The sequence below is a fragment of the Chrysemys picta genome, chromosome 1, assembly GCF_011386835.1.
Source record: "Chrysemys picta bellii isolate R12L10 chromosome 1, ASM1138683v2, whole genome shotgun sequence".
Taxonomy (NCBI): domain Eukaryota; kingdom Metazoa; phylum Chordata; order Testudines; family Emydidae; genus Chrysemys; species Chrysemys picta.
The window spans coordinates 274,292,394-274,318,604 of record NC_088791.1 but is presented as its reverse complement, the minus strand read 5'-3'; the positions used below and the strand labels follow the sequence as shown (position 1 = coordinate 274,318,604).

The 26,211-nt window shown below is 41.9% G+C and overlaps 1 protein-coding gene across 28 annotated transcripts in view; it reads right to left on the bottom strand.

The window, feature by feature from the left end:
• The window catches only part of MYCBP2 (MYC binding protein 2), a 384,804-nt gene that overhangs the window by 190,294 nt on the left and 168,299 nt on the right, over nucleotides 1-26,211 (bottom strand). For all 28 annotated transcript variants that reach the window (XM_008178543.4, XM_008178544.4, XM_008178547.4 and 25 more), the window contains 7 exons: nucleotides 19,019-19,153; nucleotides 18,851-18,934; nucleotides 16,076-16,172; nucleotides 13,399-13,591; nucleotides 12,394-12,668; nucleotides 10,407-10,628; nucleotides 1,778-1,969 (listed from right to left, as the gene is read on the bottom strand). In XM_008178543.4, coding sequence (XP_008176765.1) covers nucleotides 1,778-1,969; nucleotides 10,407-10,628; nucleotides 12,394-12,668; nucleotides 13,399-13,591; nucleotides 16,076-16,172; nucleotides 18,851-18,934; nucleotides 19,019-19,153 — 1,198 coding nt within the window. The remainder of the gene's footprint in view (nucleotides 1-1,777; nucleotides 1,970-10,406; nucleotides 10,629-12,393; nucleotides 12,669-13,398; nucleotides 13,592-16,075; nucleotides 16,173-18,850; nucleotides 18,935-19,018; nucleotides 19,154-26,211) is intronic.

Genomic DNA, 26,211 nt, shown 5'->3' with positions numbered 1-26,211 from the left:
TCCTCTGTTGAAGCTCTCGTCCTTCTCAAGTTTGGGGTCGGAAAGAGTGGCAGATGCTGCACGTGGCAGAAACATGAGCCTCTCTAAGGCAGTAAAGGCAGCGTTAGTAGTCACTGCTGACCAAGAAGGAGCAGTGGCAGGGGAGACAGTTCTTAAGCCTTGGAACTCTGTGCACAGTCCTTCTTCCAAGGGGAGAAAATAGGGAGAGTCCCCAAGGCAGGGAAAAAAATGCTCTATACAACTTAAAAAATCTACTAGAAAGGCACTAAAAACTATAAAAACACTATTATTTACAGAATTATTTACAATATATGTCAACAGATAAGAAGACTGAAGCAGCTTTGGACACAGAAGATTCTTCTGACTCAGGCCATACAGTGAAAAGAAGGAATTGGAGGAGAGGTTAATCCACAACTTCCCTTACACCCTTAGGGTACGTCTATACTTACCTCCGGACCCAGCGGTAATCAATCAATCTTCTGGGATCGATTTATCGCATCTGGTCTAGATGCGATAAATCGATCCCGGAAGTGCTTGCCATCGACGCCGGTACTCCTGCTCCGTGAGAGGAGTACACAGAGTCGACGGGGGAGCCTGCCTGCCTGCCACGTGTGGACCCACGGTAAGTTCGAACTAAGATAGTTCGACTTCAGCTACGTGAATAACGTAGCTGAAGTTGGGTATCTTAGTTCGAAGTGGGGGGTTAGTGTGGACCAGCCCTTAGTGTAGGCTATACTGCCATTTGAGACATGGCTGGGAGGAGAGTAGGTTGGTGAGAGTTTAAAGATGTCAGTCAAGCTGCCCACTGGATGAACTTTGTGGGCTGGAGCATGTGCAAAAGGGACTCCTCAGATGAGGAGCTGTAACAATGTTGCACTCATGAAAGGCTACACTGGATAATGATTGAAATGCCATATGTAGTCATGAGGTATTCAAAAGGTACTTGTTAACCCATCATATCAATGGTTATCTGTCTGATAGTTCATGTAAATGTTATCTGAACCTTGCTTGATTAATAAGGTTCTACTATTAGTGGATATAATCTGTAAACTCCTGACCATGAGTTGGAGTTATCTGCTGGCCAGGTTGCTCCACTGTGAGGTCCAAGGGGACCTGGAGGCACTTTTGGGTTTCCTCAACACTCCTTATCAGTTTGTGGTGAAATTGAACAGTTCCTTATGAATACTGTGCAGGATAAGCAGCAAAAGAAGGTTAGGAGAGTCCTTCTGCAAGGCTTGATATAGGTAGTTAGAAACTTAGTTTGAGAAAATAATGCCCTTGTGGCAGAGGTGACTAAATTAAAAGACCAATTGGTGGAGGCCGTTGAAGGGAAGGAGGATGCAAGCCTTAATAGCCAATAACAGCTATCTGGCTTGTGTTCAGGAGCAGGAAGAAACAGTGGCCAAACCGTCTTTTAAATGAGATGATATTTAATTTTAACTCTACCTGAATAGTATTATTTGTAAATTCTCAAAAAATTCATTCTGTACACAGAGTAATTGCTGTAATTTTGGGAAAGGTACACTGTATTCTTCAGCCATAACAAAATGGCTAAACGTGAACAGCACTTCAATAATAGAGAGTGATTACACAATTTAAAAAGAAATATTTTAGTGGTTTGAGAGAGACTTCCTACACATCTGAGGAACAGCAGTAAAACCAGTAAAAATTTTCACACAGGTAGAAACATTAAGTGCGATCACAGTAAATATTATACTCAATGTACAAATACTGTAAAACACTTGTATCAAAGATAATTTTACAGAATAATTATTACCTCAGATCCCAGTGCAGAAGCTGTAAGTTCACTCACAATACTAGCAAGAAGTCCACAGGTATTGGAAACCAGGTGTGAAGAGAAGAGCTCATTTTCTCGTCTAAGACTGTTTCTGACTGGTAACACAACTATAACCAGCATTTTTTCTAGCACTTCCCGAAAGCTTGTCATCCCTGAGATATTTTCCTCATTCTGTGGTATGAAAAAAATATTAGAAATGACTAACAGTATCTCTATATACAAATCAGCTTGTAATAAAATAAATTATCCGTAATAATAATTGAGGCATCGGCACCTTTCTAAATTAGAACTTCAGATCACTTTAAAATCAAACCATAAGAAAAAAATTTGTGATGCTAAATTCACATTCCTACATTTTGCATGAGCTGTGAATAAGACGATTAGCAGATTTATCTGGTAAAACTTCAAATACATCAACGTATAAACTATCCTTTATACATCATTGCATTTTTTGCATTGACTCTGACATTTCTCAGAACTACAATGGTGATGCACGTTTTAAATTTTGATTCCTTAAAAAAAAGGTATTAAAAAACTGTACACAGTCTCAGCAATGCTCATACGTAGTAGGATGTACAAACCAGTTACAAAAAGAATCCCAATCTAAAAATTGCACTGATACTCCGCAACCCAAGGAAAACACCCACCCCCTACTCAAAAAACTCCAACTTTTATTTGAAACGTGGGTCTACTTTAACAGAAAAAAACCTCAATTTTTCTGAGAATAAGATTTTACCAGTTCAACCCCCAGTACCTCTACATAAAAGACGACTTGTAATGAAAGAATTTAATTATCTTGCAGTAATTGAGGTATCAGTGCCTTTTTAAATTAGATCATCATAACTTTTAAAAATCAAGACTTAAGGAAAATGTTGACGCTAATTCATGTTTACTGTACAATCATAGCAATTCAACAATTCATTCAGCCAGACATAGATTTATGTTTTTGTCTTCTCAAATACAATAAAAACTAGGTTTCATTAAGAATATTATGCTATAACCGGACAGAATTCCTAGATAGGCTTGTGCATAGTCACAACGGTCATAACAGACCCTTACAGTCCATTACCTCATCAATAGCTATATCCCAGCAATGAAAGCTCTCTCTACTGGAGGAGAATGTCTCAGCTTTTTTCATATAGCATTCATCATGAATCATACAATGAAAGTCAATGCAGAGATTAACCAGATATGTATCAAACAGTCTGCATGTCTTCTCTGTCCCAGAAGCTTCTGCTTTTTGTAAAGGTATGTCTACATTGCATAGTCAACCCAGGTTCTGAGTCAGCTTTACACCCAACCCCCCCTGTACCATTCACACACCCAGCCTTCTGAGAGGTGCCAGAAGCCTCTCAAGATGCAGGCCTGCTGACTAGCCCAGGGGCATGAGTCTGAGTCCATATCCTACTGTGGCACAGGTCTAAGCCTGCTAGCTTTGCAGTGTGGATGTAGGCAAAGCCCAGGTCACCAGGCTTGTGTTTGGAAAGATCATCAATGCTATCCCACAATCCCATAGGCCTGTGTGTTCTGAACCTTTAATCCCCAAACTTTCCCACCTGACTTCCAGGAACTGGAAGCAACCTCCTGGTTAAAATACAACTGCCAGGCATTTAATCCATCCTTCACGTGAGCTCCTAAGCTAACCCTATCGTACATTAGCTATTCCCACAACTAAGAAGCAGACTAACACTCAGCATACTGCTAGCTGGACAGAGGAACACAAAGATTATGATGAATCTGTGGTGTGAGGAGAACAAGAGCCATGGTTTCAGCAAGAACACAAGAAATGAATATGTGTACATAAGCATCTTGGAGAGGCTGGCAGCACCTGTGCTCCACCAGCCCAGAGCTCAATGCTGGGAGCGGGTTAAGTCCTTCAAGAATGACTACCACAAACCCAGGGACAGGAACCACACCTCAGGGAACTCCTTGTCTACCTGTCCCTTCTACAAGGAATTTGATCAGGTGCTGGGGACCACACCAAGAGGCCTGAGCAGGGATGTTTATAACCACAGAGGCAGAACCAGAAGAGTGCCTGCAGTTGCTAGATCAACCCCTTAAAGTAACCCTGTTGTTGATACCAGTCCCAGATCAGGCTATGCTGCCACAGCAGCTGCAGCACATCCTAGGCCCATATTCAGAGGATCTGTTTTGGGATGGCCCTGGAGAGCACCCATTTCTGGCTGGTGATGCATGTGAACTTCTCACACAGTATGTATACACAGCTCCTGGCAGCAAGCCTCCCAGCTCAGGTGAACAGACTCAGGCTTGCACTACCCCTAAACATATCTGTTGGTATTGTGGGTTGGGCTGGAGCTCAGGCTCTGAAGCCTAGGGATATGGGTTGACTTCAAAGTCCAACCTTTAGCCCAAGCCAAAACTTCAAAGCCCTGCCTACACAGCTAGTTTTAGAGTACTAGCCTGAGTCCAGCAACCTGGACTGGGAGGCTCACTGCCATGGGCTATGTAGACATACCCACAGAGTAGGAACTCTAGATGGTTGGTTAAATTCCAGAGCCAGGCATACTTATTATGGCTCCTTTGTAGTTCAGAAGCCCACTCCATTCACAGATGTGATCAGACACCAGATGCCAAAAAATCTCCTTAGAATAGACAGATGGCACTCCTCTGCTGCTCTGTTTCTATCCAAGCACTTCTAGAACCACAATGTCCTCCAGACTTTATCTTGCCTTAAAGGACTGTAAAATCATAGTAACAGGGTCCTCTTCATAGGAAACCTCTGCATCAATGGGAAAAAATAAGGAGACTTGTTTATTACTTTAATTGATTTTGGTATGTCAATTTATCATGTCTCTTGGCTTAAAGCATGGCTTGCAGGAGCTTCTAAACTGGCCAGTGAATGAAAGATGAATAAAATAAATCCAATTCATATAAAATATCATATCCTGTGACCTTGAAGTACTGCAGCCCTGGAAAAAGGGCAATAGTGTCTTCCCCAACCCACACTTGAGTCAGACAATGTGCTCTTATTTTCCTTAGCAGATCCTTTCAACTCTGCTGGGCAGAGGCAAGGAACCAGAAGCCTAGGGAAGCAGATTCTCAACTAATATGCGAGAAGAGTCAGGAATGAAATGATGCAGGAATTCTGGCCAGGGCTGATGAACAGCTTGATTACAAGAGAAGGCTATAGACAGAGGGAGGCAACCTAGCAGGAGAAGAGACTGGTGGTGTAGTTTGTGCAACATGGCCAGAGATTGAGGAAGGAGGACAGGGTGTAGCACCAGAAGCTTTTTGAGAGGTTGCTCACTGTCATGCCACCAGGCTACAAGCTCTAGCTCCACGTGCTGAGTCCAGCTCCACGTGCTGAGTCCCCCTCCACGCTACCACATCCTGCAGCCTCTGCAGACAATGGACAATTCTGGGGTTGTCTGGTTCATTATCCAAGCAATAAACAGTGCATGGAACAATAAAATGTACCCTGTACATCAGTCTGCACCTGTTCATCCACAGCTTATGCATGCAAATCACACCAGAATGGGCAAGAAGAAAAAGGGGAACATGGGAGAACTGCTGTGGTGCCACTGTACATAGCTTGGCCATTTTGCACTTTTTTTGCACTTTTTTTCTGACTGTTTTCGTTTACTGTGTCTTTTTCACCTTGGTGGCACCTGGTATGCCTGTAAGGTTTTAAAATTATTTACATGCTTGTTTTAAATAAAGTATTCTATTGCAAATAAGAACATGTTCCAAGGTTCTATGACAAGGTTCCCTTTAATGAATTTATTAAAAACAACACAATAGTCCATAATCAGTGTGTGGAGATACATGAACAGTTGTATTAAATTCATAAAAATAAACTCCACTGCAGCAGCCCATAAACTGTATGTGGAAGCACATGAAAGGGGGGCTACTTACCTGTATTGTAACTGGAGTTCTTCAAAATGTGTGATCCCTATCTGTATTCCACTATGGGGGTATACATGTGCTTGAGACCGGAAGATTTTTGCTAGCAGTGTTCGTTGGTCTATGCCTGCATCATTCACCCCCTTGAGCTCCGGATTGAGAGCTTAAGGGGAAGTGCAGACCAACCACCTTCTCCAGTTCCTTCTCTAGCATGAATCAATAATTAAGTCTGCAGCAGAAGGAGGAGGATGGATGGTGGAATACAGATAAGGACCACATATCTCAAAGAACTCCAGCCACAGCACAGGTAAGTAACCTCCCCATTTCTTCTTTGTGTATTCCATTGTGGGTGATCGATGAGCAGCGTCTATTGTGGTGGTGGGTGTGAGGAAGGCTGGAACATCGCAGATGGGAGCACAGGAAGTGTCAGCTTTCAAGGCTGGTACTAAGGCCTAATATCTGGAGAAGTATGGGCTGACTTACAGGTTACATTAATAGGAACATCTCAAAAGCTATTGAAGCTGTCTGAACTCTGGTAAAGTGGACTTTCAAATCTTGTAGTGGAGCAGTGTTAGTTCATAACACAGTAGGATGCACCCTCAGATCCATTTGGGAAGTCTTTTCAGACAATATGGCTTCCCTGCCATCCATTCTGCAAGTGATATGAACGTAGGCCATTTAAATGGTTTTTATTCTTTTTTATTCTTTGCTGATAGAATACCACTGCACTATGAACATCCAGGAAATGCTGACATCTGTATTTGCTAGAGGTGTGAAATTTCAGGAAAAGTTAGGTGATGGGCTGATGGAGATGAAAGTCTGAAATCACTTTCGAAATAAACTTCTGATTCAGTCTCAGCATAATCTTAACTTTGTGAAAGACTGTGTATTGTGGGTTTGCCATAAAGTCTCCCAGTTCATCCATCCATCCAATCGAGTTGATGGCTCCCAAGCAGATGACTTTTATGGAGAAATGATACAGGAAGCCAGACACCAATGGTTCAAAAGGAGGCCTTGTTAGTGCTGAGAGGACCAGACTGAAGTCCCAAGATGGAAGAGATTTGCTTACAGTTGAGAAAGTTCTAACTTAAGTCTTTCAAAAAATGAATTGTTACAGGATGGACAAAAATAGAGCAGCCATTGATCAGAGGATGGCAGACACCAATAGCTCCCAAGTGGACACCTATTGAGCTAAGGGAAAGACCTGAGATCTTCAGGGAGAAGTAGTAGTCCAGGATAGTAGGGATGTTGATTTCTTCTGGAATTATGTGACAATTATTGGCCCAGATGGAAAACCGCTGACACTTGGATGTGTAGTATTTTTTCATGGACTTTTTCCAACTGTTGAGAATAGCATGAACTGCCTCTGAACAAGCTTTTCTAGGCTAAATGCCCATCCAAAAAACAAGCTCCTATTCTCTTCACAGGGCTAGAAAGGCTACTGGAGGGAATCTACCTCCTCTTGTGTGGGAGGGAGACTAACTTGCTTATACTGTTTCTGTTTGGTGAGTAAACTGTGTGAAGCTAGTCATGCAGTCAACCATGTCTTACAAATGCAGGATGGCCCATGACACAGGAGGATGAACAGGAGCAAACCTGCATCTGTGGGCTTAGTATGAGTTGTGCAGCAAGCTCTTCTGTGGCCTGGAACCTGTATTATTGAAGATATACTTTTGGCTGTGATCAAGTCTAGATTCGCTTCTACAAACACTATGGACTGGGTTGTGTGTTATTAGGGTGATTAACCACGGGAACAGACAACCAAGGCAGGTAATGGATTCTCCATTTCTTGAGGTCTTCAAAACAAGACTGGATGCCTTTATGGAAGATGTACATTAGACGAATAGAACACAAGTTACTAGGCTTAATGCACAGGTAACTGGGTGAAATTGAAAGATCTGTGAATCTATGAAAATCTGTCAGTATAAGAGTATGAGGACACCATGCAGTTTTGCAACTTTAACTATCACAACTACATGAAGTTATTTGTATTAAGGAAAACTAGAGTCACATTGTATTATATAAATACATATCTATAGGTATCTATATTATGCATGTACTATCTAGCCAGCCTTGCTGCTTTTCAGTACTATGGATAGCAAAATTACTTAAATGTAAAAATTCTTTACTGAAGATATTTCTTGATATATTCATCATCTCGGGTTTGTGCTTCTACTATAAAACTGGTGGGTATTTTTAGCTAAAAACTGTTAGTTTACACTAGGAATGTTGCACACTACCTTTTTTCTTCAAATGCGGTTAACTTTATAAAATATCCTTGATCTCAGGGACTCCAACCTCTATAGAGTCTTTACTGTAGGTAATGAAAGCTATTATGAACATTTTAAAAAACGAAAACAGGGTGCTATGAAAATAATCAAGATGAGGAAGTGTCTCACTTGACAGCAGTATATACACATTGCATATACAAAGGCACAAACGATAACTTACTGGAGAAATCGCTACCAATAACATAATATCATTCCATAAAACATAATCCATCTTGCACTAAATGACCTTGATTCCCCCCCCCCCCCCCCCCCAAGTTCAACACCTTGTTTTATTGTCAACAGGAAATCGAGAAATTGCACAATTGCACTTTTTCAATTTTGAGCAGTATATGGATTTGGCAGGAGAGTTTCATTTATAACTGCTTTTCTTTCAAGGATATAAACCTTTAGTTTGAGAACTATTCTCCTCCTGATGAGAACACTCAAAATGCGAACAAACACGAATGGCAATTACACCCACTCATCTAGAAACTATCTCCCAAATAATCTTTTTTTATGCAAGTCATTAACACCCTTTTTGAAAAATCACTGAGTTAACATGGGTTTAACCTTCCTTTTCCACTCTCGGCAGATTTTACTAAATATGGAGCTCACAACTAGCATGATAATTTAAGCCCCTTAACATTTCTTCTTTTCAATCACTATTTTTGTGACACAGACATTTCCAAATAAATGCACCACAAAAGACAACAGTGGTAAATTAGATTAATCTGATATCTCCAGAGTGGTGTCATGGGTGAACTAATTATCCATTTAGGGGAACATGTGAACTCCCAAACTGTGCAAGAAAGCCACAACCATTACCCAGCATTTTGTGAAAACAACTGGGACTGATGCCAGCCTCAAAGCCCTGAACGTACTCATGATGTTCCGGCTACAATTAATCTAAGATACTGTGGTGATAGGGAAGTTTCCCTATAGGTAAGAATCAATAGCATCCAGGGCAAGAAACAGAAAAGATGTGACCATCTTGAATATTTTCTTGACCAAATATTGATTAAAGTCCATAGCACCAGAATGGGTTGGAGTCTGCCTATCTTTCATTATCAGGAAGAAACTGGAATAAATGGATCTCTTTGCCAGAAGGAATTTACTTCCTGCTGTGTCCCTTCTTGATAAGGCCATACCCAAGAGTGTACCCAGAGGCCAGGGGCAATCAGCAGAGGTTGGGCTTTTTTAAAAATTTCATCTTGCAAGTAAGCCATAATACCAAGATCCATGTGTTCTAGATAGCTACGGACCTCTAACTGGCATGGTAAATGGCCCCAATCTCCCCCCGTAAGGTGGTTTGGCAAGCTATAGCAAGTAGCTGACTGTCTAGATGTTCTGGACCCCTTAAAAAGCCAGGTGCTTGTAGACAGGGGGCCTAGAATGCTTTCATTTCTGTTGCTAGTGAGCGGATATGTCTGTGTAAGGAGGTACTGGACACGTTGAAAGCCAATCATTAATGTAGAAAAACATATCACCACCCCCACAAATAGTGGTGAGGAAAGTGAAATACACCAGAGCCAACTCAGTTAAACATCTACTCTGCCTTCCATAGAGAGATTTCTGCCGTTTCCCAAAGCAGTTCTCCCCAATGTAGGGTAGTTCTTCAGGTTTCTTCTTGAACTTTTGGTGGAACCCAGACTACTGCAGTGAAGCAGATCTTCAGGTTTCCAACTGAGAGCTGAGGCAGCAGCGCTCTTAATCCTATCACCCATATGAAAGGCTTCTTATACAAGATTCTGGACCCAGGCCAAGTCCATATCTTCGTGACCAATCCTTCAAAACATCTAGGATCTGTCATGTTGATTCATTAAAGTACAGTACTGTTTTTGAACATATAATATTATTGCTTCAGGACAATGCTTCATTCATTGTGGAGGCTGGGTGGCTTGTGGATTTTTTTTTTTTTTTTAAATCCTTGCTTATGTGTGGTCCTCTGACTCTTTCATTGCAGACCTTCCAATCTCTGAACGAAGCTGGGATCTCCCAGGTACCAGCCTCAATCACTTCTTACTCCTGCTTTATTTATGATCCAAAAGTAGTGTGAGATCATTCATTAATGCCTATCAGTCTCACCAATCATGGGAACACATTAAAAAAAGCCTTACTCAGCTTATGTGGTCATATGTGCAAAGTCAATAAAAAACTGAGATTATTAATGAAAAATATGTAGTAAAACTAATAGCGACAAAAGGGTATTTTTCCCCAGTGTACTCAAATGACTAAGCTACTTTTGATTCAACTTTCCAAAATTTAATTTTCTCTCCAGTTGAAAACAAATGTGGGAAGTTTCAGCCTAAAAGATGAATGTTTGACAAAGTTGTAAGCATCTGAAATAAGCCACTTAGGATGGAAACACTTAGGCAACCTCGGCTACAATCCTATAAAGCAGACCCAAATTCCCTTTCCATTCTATTGGTTTGCTGTTACAAAAAAATTAGATAGATTTCAGAAAATTTCCTAACCTGACTAAGTTTTTCCATATGGGCTACCAAGAGCGGGAAACGGTGGGCCAGTGCAGAGTCATTCTCGGTGCTGACTTGTTTGACCATGGATCGCAGCAACACCTCTCCATCATAAGTGATAGGAAAGATAGAGGTCAGCTTTACGGAAGTATGACACAGGGCTGACATTACAGCTGCAAGAAGCCGGCTACTTGATGTTTTGAAGTTTGCTTCCTGGATGTCCTTTAAAAAAAAAAAAAAAAAAGAGAGAGAGAAAATATTAAACAAATAGTAAGTGAAGTATAGGTTTTCAAATTCATACTATTATTTTGTGCACATTCTACCGTACATACTTATATGGCCCCCATCACAATAGTATCTGAGAACCTCACAATGCCTCTGTGAAGTAGGGAAGTACTATTATCCCCATTTTACAGATGGGAACTGAGGAGCAGAGAGACTAAGTAACTTGCCCAAGGTGTCACAGGGTATATTTCAGGCAGAACTGGGAACTGAACACAGATCTCTTGAGTTATAGTCTAGTTCTTTAAACAAAGGACCATCCTTCTATTCTCACACTAGTTTCCTCTCTCCTAGTAAAAAGCAACAGAGGGTCCTGTGGCACCTTTAAGACCAACAGAAGTATTGGGAGCATAAGCTTTCGTGGGTAAGAACCTCACTTCTTCAGACGCAAGCCTTGCATCTGAAGAAGTGAGGTTCTTACCCACGAAAGCTTATGCTCCCAATACTTCTGTTAGTCTTAAAGGTGCCACAGGACCCTCTGTTGCTTTTTACAGATTCAGACTAACACGACTACCCCTCTGATACTCTCTCCTAGTAACATTCAGGTTACTGCACCACTATAACTAATATTAATTTTTGTGAAAGAAGCTTCTAAATCACAGTGAAAGGCTTTTTCCAGTGGTACTTTAGTTATTAAATCTATTTTTAAAATGTTTGCTGTAAGTAGCAAAGCATTAAAATGTCAATTCTCTTGTATATTTTACATTACCTTCACTCTTTGGATCTCAAATAGTTTTTAACTTAAGTTTATTAACACATTATTTCTCTCAAATGTTATTTTACTTCCCAAATTTATGACATTATCAAATTACAATATTTAAACCTGAAAATTATTTCCTCAGCTGAGTAATAAACTTAAGCATATGAGTGATTTTAACCATAAAAGTTGGCCTTAGTACACTTAACAAAATCAGTTTCATTTACAGCTATTCACATTAGGTCATAGCTTCAATAGGGACTATTGGGACTGTGACACTCCCATTTATTTCAATGAGAGTTAGTTGCCTAATGAACTCCCATTGAAATAAATGGGAGTTGGGCAACTAACCTGCATAGATGCTTCAGAAAATCCCACTAGGTGACTATCTGCATCTTTAGGAATCTAAATACCTCTGAAAATCCAGCCTGTGGTGGCCAAAAACAATCTGCCAATTCACTAACTACAGTTAATACTTTGTTTATTAAAGTTTTAAAAGCAAAGCCGATGCTTATTTTTTTATGTATCATTTAAGATATTTTAATTTAATTAATAAAAATGTTTTGTGCATTTTCAACTAAGTATTTCCATCCAAAGACAAATCCCACAAACACAAATACCAAATAAAAAATTATCTAGTAAATAAATGCATCCTACACCATTTTCCAAAATAGTGTTTCCAAAAGGTTATCTATAAAAGCCTTAAGAATTTGTTTGTCTTCCTCCTTTTCTATTACACCTTCTATCTGAGACTATATTTACAAATGTCAGTTTCAATTCATAAGATAAGCCCCACCCAGAATACTGCACCTTATATCATAAGACAGCGGTTATAGGATTTATACTATATTTATAGAAGTGAATAGCAACTCAAATTGTAAAAGCAGGATAAAAATTAAACTAAAAAAGTGAAAAAGAAAGTAGAATAGGAATCTTATTTTTGTGTCTCTTTAGAGCACAGCACAGCATTGCAAGAACTACTGTTCAGTGATGTTATTCAATGTATACCTGATCTAAACAATTCAGCAAGTCACAGAGGCAAGCCCATTGTAGAGCTGGTGTTGGACAGAAAGAGTGAAAGCAGGCTGTGAAAGTGTTATGACATTCTTGAAGAACAGCTTCTAGAAGACTCAGGGGCTGACTCAGATATCCTTGGGGGTCATTGTCCAGCTTCACCATACAGTGATCAACTCCTTCAGATAGAATTTTTCTCAGCAAGGTTCTTGTTTTCCCAATGCAGTCTGCTAACTTGCTTGTTTCCTCTACAACAGCCTTAGCAGTAGCTAGAGGGGGATAACAAGCAGAACATTAAATTTACAATTAACAAAATATCTGTGTATATTCTTGTCTATTACAATGTAAATTATATACAGTAGCTAAACACAAGTTACACAGAAAGTTAAAAATAGTATACGCATATTTTTAACAAGAGAAAATTTAAATAAACAGTTCAGTAATTGTATATATCAACACAAAGCAAGACAAATCAAAATTAAGCAACGTTAAATATACATGAGAACTTGAAACTTTTCAGACCTAGATCCTAATGAAACAAAACAAGGATATACAGATGCTACTAAATTTTAATAAAGATGCACTTAGCTTGCAAGTGTGAAAACAGCAAACACATTTGCTTTCAAATTTTAATTGATTATGCTTACTAGCAAAGCAAATACTATGCACAGAAACTGGATAACAAACCACAGGGTAGTCCTGAAGGCATAGCTGTCTACTTAAGCATGAAAATATATTTTGACATAATTAGGAGGTTAATCAAACATGTGCAGTTGTATGTTCCATTAGGCATATAATTGATAGCGCAAAAGTTTCCTATTTCTGAATGCATCAATCCCTACTCTCTTAAATTGCTCCACTAAAAATATTTAAAACTGTGATACAGCTGCTAAAAATCAATAAACTGAAAATTTTGCTTATTACTCAAGTTATTTCCATATTTTATGTTACCTGTCTGCTGATAAATATTAATCACATGCATAAGACAAAAAATATTACCTGACATGGGGTATATCTCACACGTGTAGACCCTCAGCAACCTGAGACAACAAGTGCCCACAAAACGCAACCGCTCTAGATCGAGAAGGGTAGCTGTATACTGGAATCCTTTCAATCCCCGAAGCTCCTCAACTCCTAAGACTAAGGTTGTCCAACTCCAATGAAGAATGCTTAGCAATGACTCAAAGCATTCCTATTTCAGGAAAGGAAAAAAAGTCAAGTTCAAATTTCTAAGGAAGATTACAAACTAATGGCACCTATCTACATCGGTAATATAAAAAAAAACCTCTTACATCAATACACACACAAAACCTTACTAACCACATTAAAGAGTGCTTTTAATTTGAGGATGAGAAAAGAAAAATGCCAGAGGTAATTCACTATTATAAACACAAATAACACCCCCAGCAGCCTGCATTGTATATAACAATGTCTTGTGAGTGGAAACTGAAAACTGAAGATAAGCCTCTCTATCATACATAAAATATTCAGGTGATCAACATAGCTGATAGCCCTAATTAATTTATAATGAATTAAAATAAACTTTCAAAAATTGTTTTCAGTTGTTGAATAAGTACCATGGACAATTTTCAAAAAAATACTTATTTTCAACTGAATGCATCCTTGCCTTAATGAAAAAGAATCTATAACTACATGCCTGGTGCTGTCAATGCCAGAGCTTACAAGCTAATCAGGTTTGAAACTATGTCAGTACTTGCATGGGACACTGCCTCGCAACACCTAAGACCTCTGGGGGAAAAAGTGTTGCTTATTTATAAAGTGCCCTAACCAGAAAGGATGTTCCCATCCCAAATAGTTTACAATTCAGGTTAAGACATGTTATGAGAAGGGATGACAAACATCGGCAAAATAAGGAAGGAGGACACCCAATAAAAATCATGTGACTGCTTGGCTTAGTAAAGCAGATATCTTGAAATATACATAGATTTGGTGGAGAGTAATTGTTAGTTTGTTTTAATGCTGCTATTATTAAAAGAAGGCAACAAGGGTTTTCTGGCCACACGGAAAGTTTTAAAAAGAAACTTAAAGGAGGACAGCAGATAACAGACTGCGTAATTAAAGGAATTCCAAACACAGACGGCCACATAAAAGAGGACATAAAAAAGAGCTGGTGAATGTAACAGGGTGGGCTGCCTCCCTGGTGCCCCTTATGGCCAGTGGCGCTCTGCCTTATTTTCTTCTTCACTCAGGCTCCTCAATAATTCCATAAAGGCTTCTGCCCAATAAAAATTCCTCTTCTTGAGGTCTGGCTTATTAGCATAAAATAAACTCAAAATAAAGTATCTTCAGCCTCAGTCTCACACTGGGCACAGCCACTCCTCCTTGAGGTCTCTGTCCTCCTTTCAGCATTCAAACACTCTTCTGCTCCAGTTTCAACCTGGGCACAGCCCCTTCTTTGACGGTCTCGCTTACTGCTCTCCCAGTACTTCTTGCCTGGAGTTCGGCCTTCTCCAATGCCTTCTTCCCCATTAGTGCCTTCCCTCTGCTGAATCAAGGCCCTGCAGGAGCCTTCTTACTCTCTGCAGTGCTTGCAGGCATCAGCCAACACCAAGCTGCAGTCTCTTGTCTCTTTAGGCCCCCTCCTTATCTACCCCAAGACTGATCTGGGTCACCTGACCTCATTCTCCCCACCTAGGCAGGAGAGTTGGGTCATGGCACAGATGGGGCTGGGCTCATCTCCCCTTAAAGGGGCCAGACACTCTGTAACAGTGAAGAAAATTAAGATGTGGAAGTATACTCCTGGAGGCACAACCTTTCAGACAATTATTAGTTGCCAAGTGCTGACCATATGCTCGGTGCTGTACAAGACAAGACGTAAAGTCATATGATGAAATTCAAAACTAAACTAATCACCATTTACAACCAATAAAGATCCCATGGCACTTTTTGTAAGAGGAGGAGTGAAATGGCCACATTCCAACTCACAAATATTTTGTTTATGTAAGGGTCTTCTTGGAATTTCAACTATTCTTTATTTTGTCTTAAACTGTTCTGCTGTGCTGATATGCAGTGTTCAACAGATGGGGTCTTCCACTTCAGAGGTGGCTGTATTTCAGTGCCCCTATGTATATTCCTCACCTCATAGAGTGTAATGAGGCTTAAGTAAGTGCTTTGAGATCCACAAACAGTATGTGCTCTGGAAGTGCAAAGTAATGTAATTTATTCAGGAGAAAAACTAATCTCACCAGTAACTACTTAGGAATCAGTTATATTCTGAAGGCAGCACAAGACAATAAATAGTACTAGGTGCCTCAGAACGGTGTGGAATCATTAACAACTTATTAACTAGTGAAGACAATGATTTGTGATACTATCAATACATGTGAATATTTTAACATCAAAAGTGAAGGCAATTTTCCAAACTAGGTTACCCATTAAAGGGTAAAAACATACTGCAATAAATATGCTATTATACAATCTGGACAACCACAATGATAATCAAAGTTTACTCGGAAATGAGTTTGCATTGGAATGTTGAGGGAGAAGTGAAAAAATCGCATTTAATACACTAATACATCTAGCTTCCTCTCAATGTATGCAAATTTTTATTAAGTTATAGCTGAAAATACAGTAAAATTACCATTTTTTCCTTGAAATCTTTAGATTTTGCAATGAGAAATGAAAACATAGAAACTGAAGACTAACTAGTACTCACCACTGAGACAGTTCTTGCAAATGACCTCTTTAAAATATGCACAGGCTCGCTGGTTTGCTGTTTTCCTTTTGATGCACTGCCATCACTTGTTGGCAGCCTGCAAGCAGAAGTTGAGAAATGAGATAAGAAACCCTGATTGTGTTTTTACGCATGTTTTGTTTTAATGTACTGGTTAGCGATGATGCAGCAGAGGGATAGCCTAATGGGATTACCTAGAAATGTTTACTTCACTTCATTTCTAAAGTAACAATTCTTCTCATAGTAATATATCTGCCAATTTGGATTCTGCACTACTAGGAAGGAGGGCTGTCCTTCAAGCAAACACTGATGAGTAAGGCTACCTTTTAGTCACGGGTATTTTTAGTAAAAGTCATGGACAGGTCACGGGCAGTAAAAAGAAATTTACAGCGGCTGGGAGTGCTGTGGGTGCTTGGGGCAGTGGCCCGAGGAGGGCCGCGGGTGCTCGAGGGGGGGGGGGCAGCAAGTGCTCAAGGGTCTGGGGGGGGATAGAGTCGGAAGCGGAGACGTCCCTCCCTAAGCTACTAGCTCCATGAGCTGCCAGCTCTGCAGCTCCCATTGGCTGGGAATCACTTCTAGGGAGACCCCCCCAAGATGAGCACCACCCAGAGCCCCCACCCTCTCCCGTGCCTCAACCCCCCGCCCCACCCAACCTCCTGCTGCTGCTGCTGGGGGTGTGTGTGGCCTGAGACTTCACCAGCAGCAGCCGGTGAGACTGGGCTGCTCAGGCAGCCCCAAAAACAGCCACACTGGCCGTGACAAAGTCGCAGCCTTACCGATGAGTAAGGCTACAATTATGTCATGGAAGTTACAGAATCCGTGACTTCCAGAGACCTCTGTGACATTTTCTGCTCTGTGGCTGGAGCTGTCAGCAAGCAGCCCCACAGCTCTCAGCCGCCTCTGGCGGTGGGCCCTCAGCAGCTCCTAGCCACCAGGCAGCAGGGGAACCCAGAGCTGTCCATTTGCTGTGTGTGCTGGACCCTCCTCATTTGTCAGGGATATTTTTAGGAAAAATCACAGACCGGTCATGGGCTTCCGTGAATTTTTGTTTATTGCTCATGACCGGTCTGTGATTTTTCCTAAAAATATCCATGACAAAATCTGAGCCTTACTAATGAATTTTTCTGTTTTTATTATTGAGAAGTTTTTCTGTTGGCCTTGAGAACACAGAAAAATACAGGACAAGGCACATGACCTCAGGAGCAATAGCCAAAGATTTGCTTAATTCAGGATCTTTTTGTGGTGAAACAGAATTAAGATGAAGAAACAGAGGGAACTATGGATTGGCAGATATGTTCCTATGAGACCCAAATTACAGGTAGAATAATGTTGTCCAGATCTCCAGCAGAGTGCATTTGATAATCCAGATTCAAGACTACTGAGACATAGGCCCTAAGTAGTGTCACACAAAAGAAGGAAGGAGATGAACACACAGAGAGAGAAATTATGACTAAGGAAAGTACCACCATCTGCAGGCCTTTGCGTCTCAAGGCTGCAGACTTGGATATCTAGATGGTAATCCTTCATAAAGGTGAAATAGTGAGTATTAGGTGGCTTACATATTAATTATACAACAAGATGAATCAATTCAAACAAACATTTAAACTGTCAACACAAAGGCCCTATATGCTCTCTCTTCTAGCATCTGAACAGGTCATCCAAATTATTGCACTTATGGAAGGGAGCCCTGCTAGACAGAAAATTCTCAGAGTCTGTGGAATAAAGAACGTAGAGATTTTTTGGATTGAGGCACAGTCATGTTAAGGCTACATCTTTGCTGAAGTGAAAAGGGAAACTCATCCCAGAGAAAATTAGGAGAAGATTGTCAAGGCTATTACACTGAAGTGAGATCCAAGTTGGAAGGTAAACCTTGACATGGGATTTAAGATTAGAAATGGTCTTTAAGAAATGGAAAATATGAGGGTGCATCACAAGAGGATCCTGTCTCCCAGCAAATCCCAAAGTGAAGACTTGTCCATTAACTCTCATCCCCCACTCTCACAGATCTTGGGAGACAGACCTGTCCTCGCTTACAGACAACCCCCCAACCTGACGCAAATACTCACCAGCAACCACACACCACTGAACAAAAACACTGACCCAGGAACCTATCCTTGCAACAAAGCCCAATGCCAACCCTGTCCACATATCTATTCAAGGGACATCATCATAGGACCTAATCACATCAGCTCTGAAGCTCTGTGAACCACAGAACAAAATGGTGATGAATTGCAGTATCTGCTGTTTGCCCAGAAGCTTTAAACCCAACTACATGCCAATTACAGTACAAAAATACATAGTCAAGGCCTGTGTAAGCACAATTTGAGTATTTTCTCTAAGAAGCACTGCAGTACAAAATTATGTATGGTAGTTTTTGAGAAACAGCCTACAGCAATAAGCCTGCCAAATCATTTAAGACCTTCAATCTGTCACAAAAATACACTATTTTAGGGGAAAAGACCAATATTCACAAAACTAGCAGCTAAACTAAGGATAAAATATTGCGAACATTTTAATCCACAATCTCAATACTTAACACACCACCACAACCTTTTAAAACCAGATGGAAATAACTTTTGGTATGACACATTTTTCTGTATCTCTTTTCAGCTATAACTTAATTTTCCCACAAGTTTTCAAACATCAGTTTCCTAACCCAGTAAAATGGCCCTAACATGCACTGTAGGCTTATCTTTACAGTACTTCCATAAAAAAAGAGATTCCACAACCTGACCCAAAAATGGATGAAAATATTACCTGTATAGTAACTGAGGGATCTGTCCTGCATTAACATCTGTACCATTATTTGATTTCTTGGAACTCTTAAACTGGAAAACAACGCTGAAAGAAAAAAACAACTTTCGTTCAAGTAATATTAGATGCTTTCTTTCATACAAATATATAAGAGACACAAAAATAAATTACCCATCATCTGTTGTAATAGAGGCCTGTCCGTGAGATCCACAATCACTGCTAGGGCCTGACACTCGTGCCCAGGCTACATACCACCAGCCAGCTTGCAAGAGAACTGGTTCATCAAACATCATTGCGTATTTTTCTCTGAGAGAAGCAAAGTTTGAAAAAAAAAAGTCTGAATTAATTTACAAATTAAATTATATGAAATTCAACAATCAACTTGAAAAAAGACAATCCAAAGTAAATATCCTAAACCCAAATGAACCAGAAGGATGATAACAATATGAAATATCTACCTATTTCCACTCTCAACTTTACACTACTATGCATTGTGCTGGCGGTGTGTGGAGTGTGGTTGTTTTGTTTCGTTTGTTTTTTTTTCAGAAAGCCAGGACATCTAGTGATCCACTAAACTAAACTAAACTTGGAATTGTTCTTAAAACATAGCCGATGTCCTGAAAATCAACTACAGATTTAAAATGCTGGATAGGCTAATGAATGCAGTTAGTTTAACAAAACACTGGATATTAACATTATTTGCAATAATGCATAGTAAAGAACATGGCCAATGCACATTTTTACTACAGTTTTACAGCATTTCAGGGAAACAGGTCTTTTTATAAAGAATTTCAGGATATCACACAAATTCTAAGGAATATGTTAATATAAATATACTCACATGAAAGGAAATAAGACCATTACATGAAAGGATGTCAAGATACACAAATACGGAATACACAGAAAATATGTACAAGTTAAAATCCTGGTCCCATTTAATTCTGATGATTGGATTCATAGTGAATACAGTGGACTTCAATGGGACTAGAATTTCATAGAATCATAGAATATCAGGGTTGGAAGGGACCTCAGGAGACCATCTAGGTCAACCCCCTGCTCAAAGCAGGACCAATCCCCAGACAGATTTTTTCCCCAGATCCCTAAATGGCCCCCTCAAGGATTGAACTCACAACCCTGAGTTTAGCAGGCCAATGCTCAAACCACTGAGCTAGCTCTCCCCCCATGAATAACTAATTAACCTTTTTAAAGGCATCTTCTAACCTTAGAAAATAACATTAGAAATGTGAACTGAATGTAGCCCTGCTGCTGTGACAGGTGGTAAGAGAGAAGTTGTTACAAATTTGGGCCTGTAAGAGGACCTTTTCTCTCTCTACCTCAGTTCAGCAGATGAATGAGTGAAGAAACCCCTGCAATGACACCTGTTGAATCCTCTGAGCACCTGACTCCTCCTTGATTCCCCCTACCTTATGCATATAGGGACTAAGGAATGATGATCAGCAGTTCCTCCAGGCTTCCCACTCTCCTGGACCAAAACATGGTGGTTCTTCATCTCCTGGCTGGCTGAGGCCAGGCCCAGAGTATTTTGACAATGTGCAGCTTGACAATGATACTGCTCTAAAGCTGCCAACTGCACTCACCCAGTTCTGGAAGTCCACTCTCCGGGCACAGAGAGAACACAAGATATCTGGCTCCTTACCTGGACCCTTCCTAGACAAAGGAGAGGGACAGAACCCCCAGTTCCTCCACAATCTAGGGGATGGATGCAATGTTGCAAATGAAGCAGAGATGAAACACCTGCTATGAGAGGAAGAACTGAGACCTGACTAGGGAAAGACACGAAGGGGCAACCATTTACTATGAGGTGGCCCAACAATGGGCAAAGAGTTGAGACAGCTACATAACTTTAAAGAGACACGACAGTATGGGAACAGATTTAGTGGAGCTGTGAAGAGAACTGATGAATTGGGTGAGGGGAAAAAGAAGGAAAAGCGAACTGATAAATCTGATGCTGGGGTTAATAGTGAGTGAATGAAGTTCTGATTGAGTTGGGAATGTTTTTGGAATCAGTTCCTGAACTGGTGATTGAGCAGGGATTGACTAAAGACAGCAGGTTGAAAAAGAATGGGGATGAGCCAGAGTACGTATGACTTAGTCATGAGGGTATGAAGTAATGAATGAATGGCAGGTTGGTGTAGTTGTTCGATGTGCATGAGAAACAGGTGTGAAGTATGCTGTGGCAGAGCTCCGACCTTGTCTCCGTGGGTCTCGCGCTTCCAGGCAGTTTATGCTAGCCTCCAAGGCTCACTGCGACCCTCCACATAGCCCTTCTCTCTCTAGGGCCAGGGTACAGTCTACTGAGCCCTTTTCATCATAAGCCAGCAAGGAAATTGGTGAGAGAACTCCCACAGTCTCTGTTGAGTCTCCTGTCTTGACAGGGACCTATTTTCCCTTCCCAGGAGGTGTTTCCTGTAGTGGCGGGTTGGGGGGGAACCCAGGCCCGCCCTCTACTCCAGGTTCCGGCCCAGAGACCCTAATGGCAGCAGCTGTTGGCAGCCAACCTTTCACTGCTAGAGTTGCTACATTTCCCTGGGCCACTTCCTCACAGCTTCCCCGCTTCTCCCTCTCAATGCCTTCTTCACCCTTACCTTAGGGCTCCCTTTCCAGTGGTTTCAGGGTGTCTTCATTACCCAGCCCCTCAGCCGCACTTCCTCTCCTCTGGCTCCCTTTGGCTTGACTGGAGTGAGCCCTTTTATAGTATCGGAGGGGCCTTAAATTAGAGCCAGGTGCTTAACAGCCTCACCTGACTCTGCAGGTTAATTGGAGTCAGGTGTTCTCATTAGCCTAACGGCTTCAACTGACTCTTCGCAGGCTAATTGGAGTCATGTGTCCACCCTACAATGGAGCAGCCCCTGCTCTGGTCAGTCAGGGAACAGAAAACTGCTTATCCAGTAACCAGAATATCTGCCTTCTACTACTCTGCTGTACCCAACTGGCCTGGGTCTATCACAATGCACATCTCCAAGAGGTATGGTCCCTATCTATATACACCACACATGGGTACGCATGAGCGCCATGCGCTCAAGTCCGGAAATTCTAACAAGCAATGTACTTTGGCCTGCACATGCACAGTCGTTCTCCTAGTCCTCCAGACTGAGGGCTGAAGAGGCAGTGTGGGTCGATGTCTCTCCAGTTCCTCTTCTTACTGCAAATCCAATAGGATTGGAAGCAGAGGGGAAGTAGTACGGGTAGTGGAATACAGGTAGAGGCCACACATCTCGACTAGTTACTGTAAGGTAAGCAACCTCCATTTCTTCAAGTGCAGGTCCCGCTGTGTATGCAATGCATCAGACTGAAGGTGGGTGGAAGGATGTTGTCAGCAAAGATGCTGGAAGTACTGCAGTTCCCACTGCAGCATTTGCAGCAGAGGTCTGAACTAGTACGTGTAGTAGAAAGAGAACCTCAAGCATGGGCCTGGTGCAAGGCCTGATGCCTGAACCTAAGTCAGCATAAGTTATGCTATGAGCAACAGTCAGGCCCTGTCAAAAGCAGGTGCTTGCCTGCAAGCCAGTGTCCAGTACATGAACTCAGCACCAATATTGCTAGCATTGCTAAAACACACTGAATATGTAAACACATTCCAGCAGGGCAGCACTAGAACAGACCAACCTAGCACACAATAAAATAATTTGACAAAAGTAATGAACAGGGATATTTTATCTGAAACATCAAGAGAAAAGTACAAGGGGAGGTAACAAACATGTCATGGAACATGTAAGATGATCCGTAAATTGCTTATCCCAGCTTGTTTGTTTCAGTCTATAAAAGTTAGGATATCTCGCTTTAACCCTTCATCTGGCCTAGGGGGCAGTGGAAAATCCCGCCACTGACTGAGCTGGTCCATTGTCACCACCATGTGTTAGTGTACCTGTAACCATTGAGATAATCTAAAACAACTAGGATACCAGCAAAGTCTGAGGAAGACTGTGCCCAGGTAGAGAAACATTTCAATTTAGCTCCATAGCAACTCCTGGTTGAATCTTTCCTATTTTGATTAAGAATGACTTGGACAGCTGTTGAGCAAGAGTATTCTAGATCTGATGTCCATTCAAACACCAAACCACAAGTGAACTGGATTTCGATTGGGATGTCAGATTTTGCTGCCTTCCTGAGTAAGGATATTTGGGAAGGGACGAATCCTGATACGAGGACTGACTGACATTCTCAGAAGGTCTGGGAATGAAAATAGTCTGGGCCGGTTGGGTACTAGGAGAAAGGTCCTTCAAGACAAGGTCAGAGTCATTCTCAAGACCTATAGTAGCAGGGAAGTGGGCAGAAATGCATATCTGAATTGGTCTGTTGTCTATTACAGCAGGAAAACACTGCCCTCAGAGTCATGGCTCATAGCTGCTCTGGAACAAGAGAGAGACAGCCCTGCAGACTGCTCTTAGTTCCAGCAAGTTGATGTACAGTCTGGCCTCCTGTGGAGTCTGGTACCTTGTACAGTGTAGTTATTCAGGTAAGCCCCCCAACCCTGGAGGGATGTGTCCATTACTATGGTAGCACTGTGGGTGGGAGCGCTGAAGAGGATGACTACTCTCACTTGATCCGGGTTCGATTACCAAGCAAGAGAGGCAATGACCCTGGTGGGAACCGTCACTCTGGTGCTTATGTGGTCCTTGTCTGATGAGCAGACAGACAGAAGCCAGGCCTGTAGGGATTGTAGATGAAGCCTGGCAAATGGTGTCACAAGTACATGAGATCATGTGACTCAAGAGAGAAAGGCACACTGACCATAAGTCTTTGGCGAGTAATCTGTGTTATTAGATTGCTCATTAAAACTGAAATCTTTCTGTGGGGAGGAAAGCTCTTGCTGAAAAGGAGTCCAGTGTGGCTCTGGAGGTTAAAAAGGACTTTTATTTATTCACACAGACACCCAAGGCTGCTAGAAGATGGAATGGGAACAAAGTCACTGATCTGTCCTCAGGGCCGGAACAACCTACTGGGACCCAACTGTCCAATTAGAAGAAAACTGTGCAACTTTGACGTCTCATCTGGGCTGCCACCACAGAGAAAACTTTAGCAAATACTCTGGGTGCTTTTGCCAATCCAAAAAGAAGGGCTCTGAACTGGAAGTGTTCCTGACCTTTCATGAACCAAAGGAACTTTCTATGGGACAGATGACTATCTACATGAAAACAGGTGTCCTTCAGGTTGAGAGCCACAAACCATATTCCCTCCTGTGGGATTATTGATATTAGTGTAACCATCCTGAATTTCAACTTTTGAATAAAGATGTTGAATTTATGAAGGTCCCAAATGGGTCTCTATCCTGTGTCTTTTGGGGGGATTAAGAAATGAGGGTTATAAAAGCCTCTCCACATGATACTGAGGTGGCACTCACTCTATTGCCCTTTGTTGGAAAAGGAAGTCTGCCTCTTGTTGAAGCTCTTCATGAGAGTCATCCCTGAAGAGGGGCTGGGAAGAAAGTTTGTTGGGAAGGGCAGGAGAGAAATTCAATGGAGTAACCTTGATAGATAATTTCTAAAACCCAACTGTCTGTGGTGACAGAGTCCCAATTGTGGGAGGAAAAAGTGAGAGATGGCCCCCAAAGATAAGCAGGGAAGAAGTGGGTGTCATCAGTAATGGCTGGCAGTTCTCAACAGAAGCATCAAAGAGAGTCCTGGGCAGGTGGCTGGGAATGGGCAAACATCGTGGCAGCAGAGGGAACTATCATTTATGAGGAGTCTCAACTGGACACTTATGACAGAACGTTTGTGGAGGAGGCAGCCTGGTTCATACACCTGCCTGTGGTTTTTTCTCTTCAGGGTCAGAGTACAAATTCCCAGGGAGTAGAGTGTAGGGTCTCATCCGTCTTCTTGTTAAACAAATCTGACTCCTCAAAAGGTAGGTCACTGTATGGTTCTGGACCTCTGCGGGGAACCCTGAAGAGTGAAGCCAAGACTTACACTTCATAACTACGCCAGTGGCTATGCTTCTAGATGCTGTGTCCGCTGCATACATAGTAGCTTATAAGGATATTTTTTCCCCACTGGTTTGGCTTCCTCGATGAAGGATTGAAACTGAACTCTATCCTCAGGGGAAGCTTGTCTTTGAAGTCCAGCAGCCTGGAGTAACTGTTAAAATCGTATTTTGCTAATGAGGCCTGAAAGTTAGCAATATAGAATTGTAGGCTTGCAGAGGAAAAAAAACCTCTTCCCAAAAGGTCCAGCCTCTTTGAGCCCTCGTCAGCTGGGGTGGTCTTCTGATGTTGTGACCTTGGTCTCTTCATGACTGCTTATACCATCAAGGAGTTGGGCACTGGATGGGAGAAAAGAAATTTGGCTCACTTATCAAGGACAAAATATTGTCTCTCAGCACCTCTAGGTGTGGGTGTACAAAGAAACTAGGGTATGCCAGACCACTATGGCTGGCTCCCGGATGGCCTCAGTAACAGGAAGTAAATAGGCTGCAGAGTTGGAGTTAGAGGTCCTGGACCTCCTCCCATGGGATCTCAAGTTCACTGGCTATCCTCCACAGCAGCTCCTAGTACTGTCTATGGAGGAGTGGTGGAGACAGGGAGGATAGAATAACTACTTCATCCAGAAACAAGGATCAGATTCCAGTCAGTACCTGCAGATATGGATCAACATCCTCCACCTCATACTCTGACAGATGCCAAGCAGGTGAGCTATGGCGTGACTCAAAGATGGATCCAGGGCATCTGCCATACAGGACCCATGGGTACCAGTAGGCTAAAGGAGAGGTTAATTGGCTCAGGGGGACCCTGTGGAAAGCATAATTGCAAGGAGGGAGTCTGGATCTCCTTGATTGTGTCAGGACTGCGACTAGCTGGAACATATGATCTGTCAGTCTGAAAATTGTTCTCTCCCTATTGGAGGGGCAGTCAGTACCAGAGGGCAGACATCTGCCCAAGGGCTGAAGAAGAGATGTCTTCTGTGTCATCAAATAGTTTCATCCTCTGCTGTGGAAATGGCCCTAGGGAGGATGGGCCAAGCAGCGAGGGGACTGAGAGTAAGGAAGGAAGATATCCTCCGGTGAAGTATAAATGTCCAGATATCTCGGTGTTTGGGGCATTCTGATGAATGGGACCAATGGTTCCAATGTGTCCCAAGAGTTCACAGTTGGGTGATTCTTCAAAGGAAGTGCCTGGTTCTGCACAGAAGTCAGGTCCTGGACTGATATGGTATGTCTACACAGCAACTAGATATCTGCAGCTGGTTTTGCCAGCTAATTCGGGCTCGTGAGGCTCGGGCTGTTTTATTCCTATGAGGTGGGAGAGTCCCAGAACCTGGGCTCCAGCAGTTTACATAGCAATGAAACAGCCCCATAGCCCGAGCCTGAGTCAGCTGGCATGGGCCAGCCACAGGTTTTTCTTTGCTATG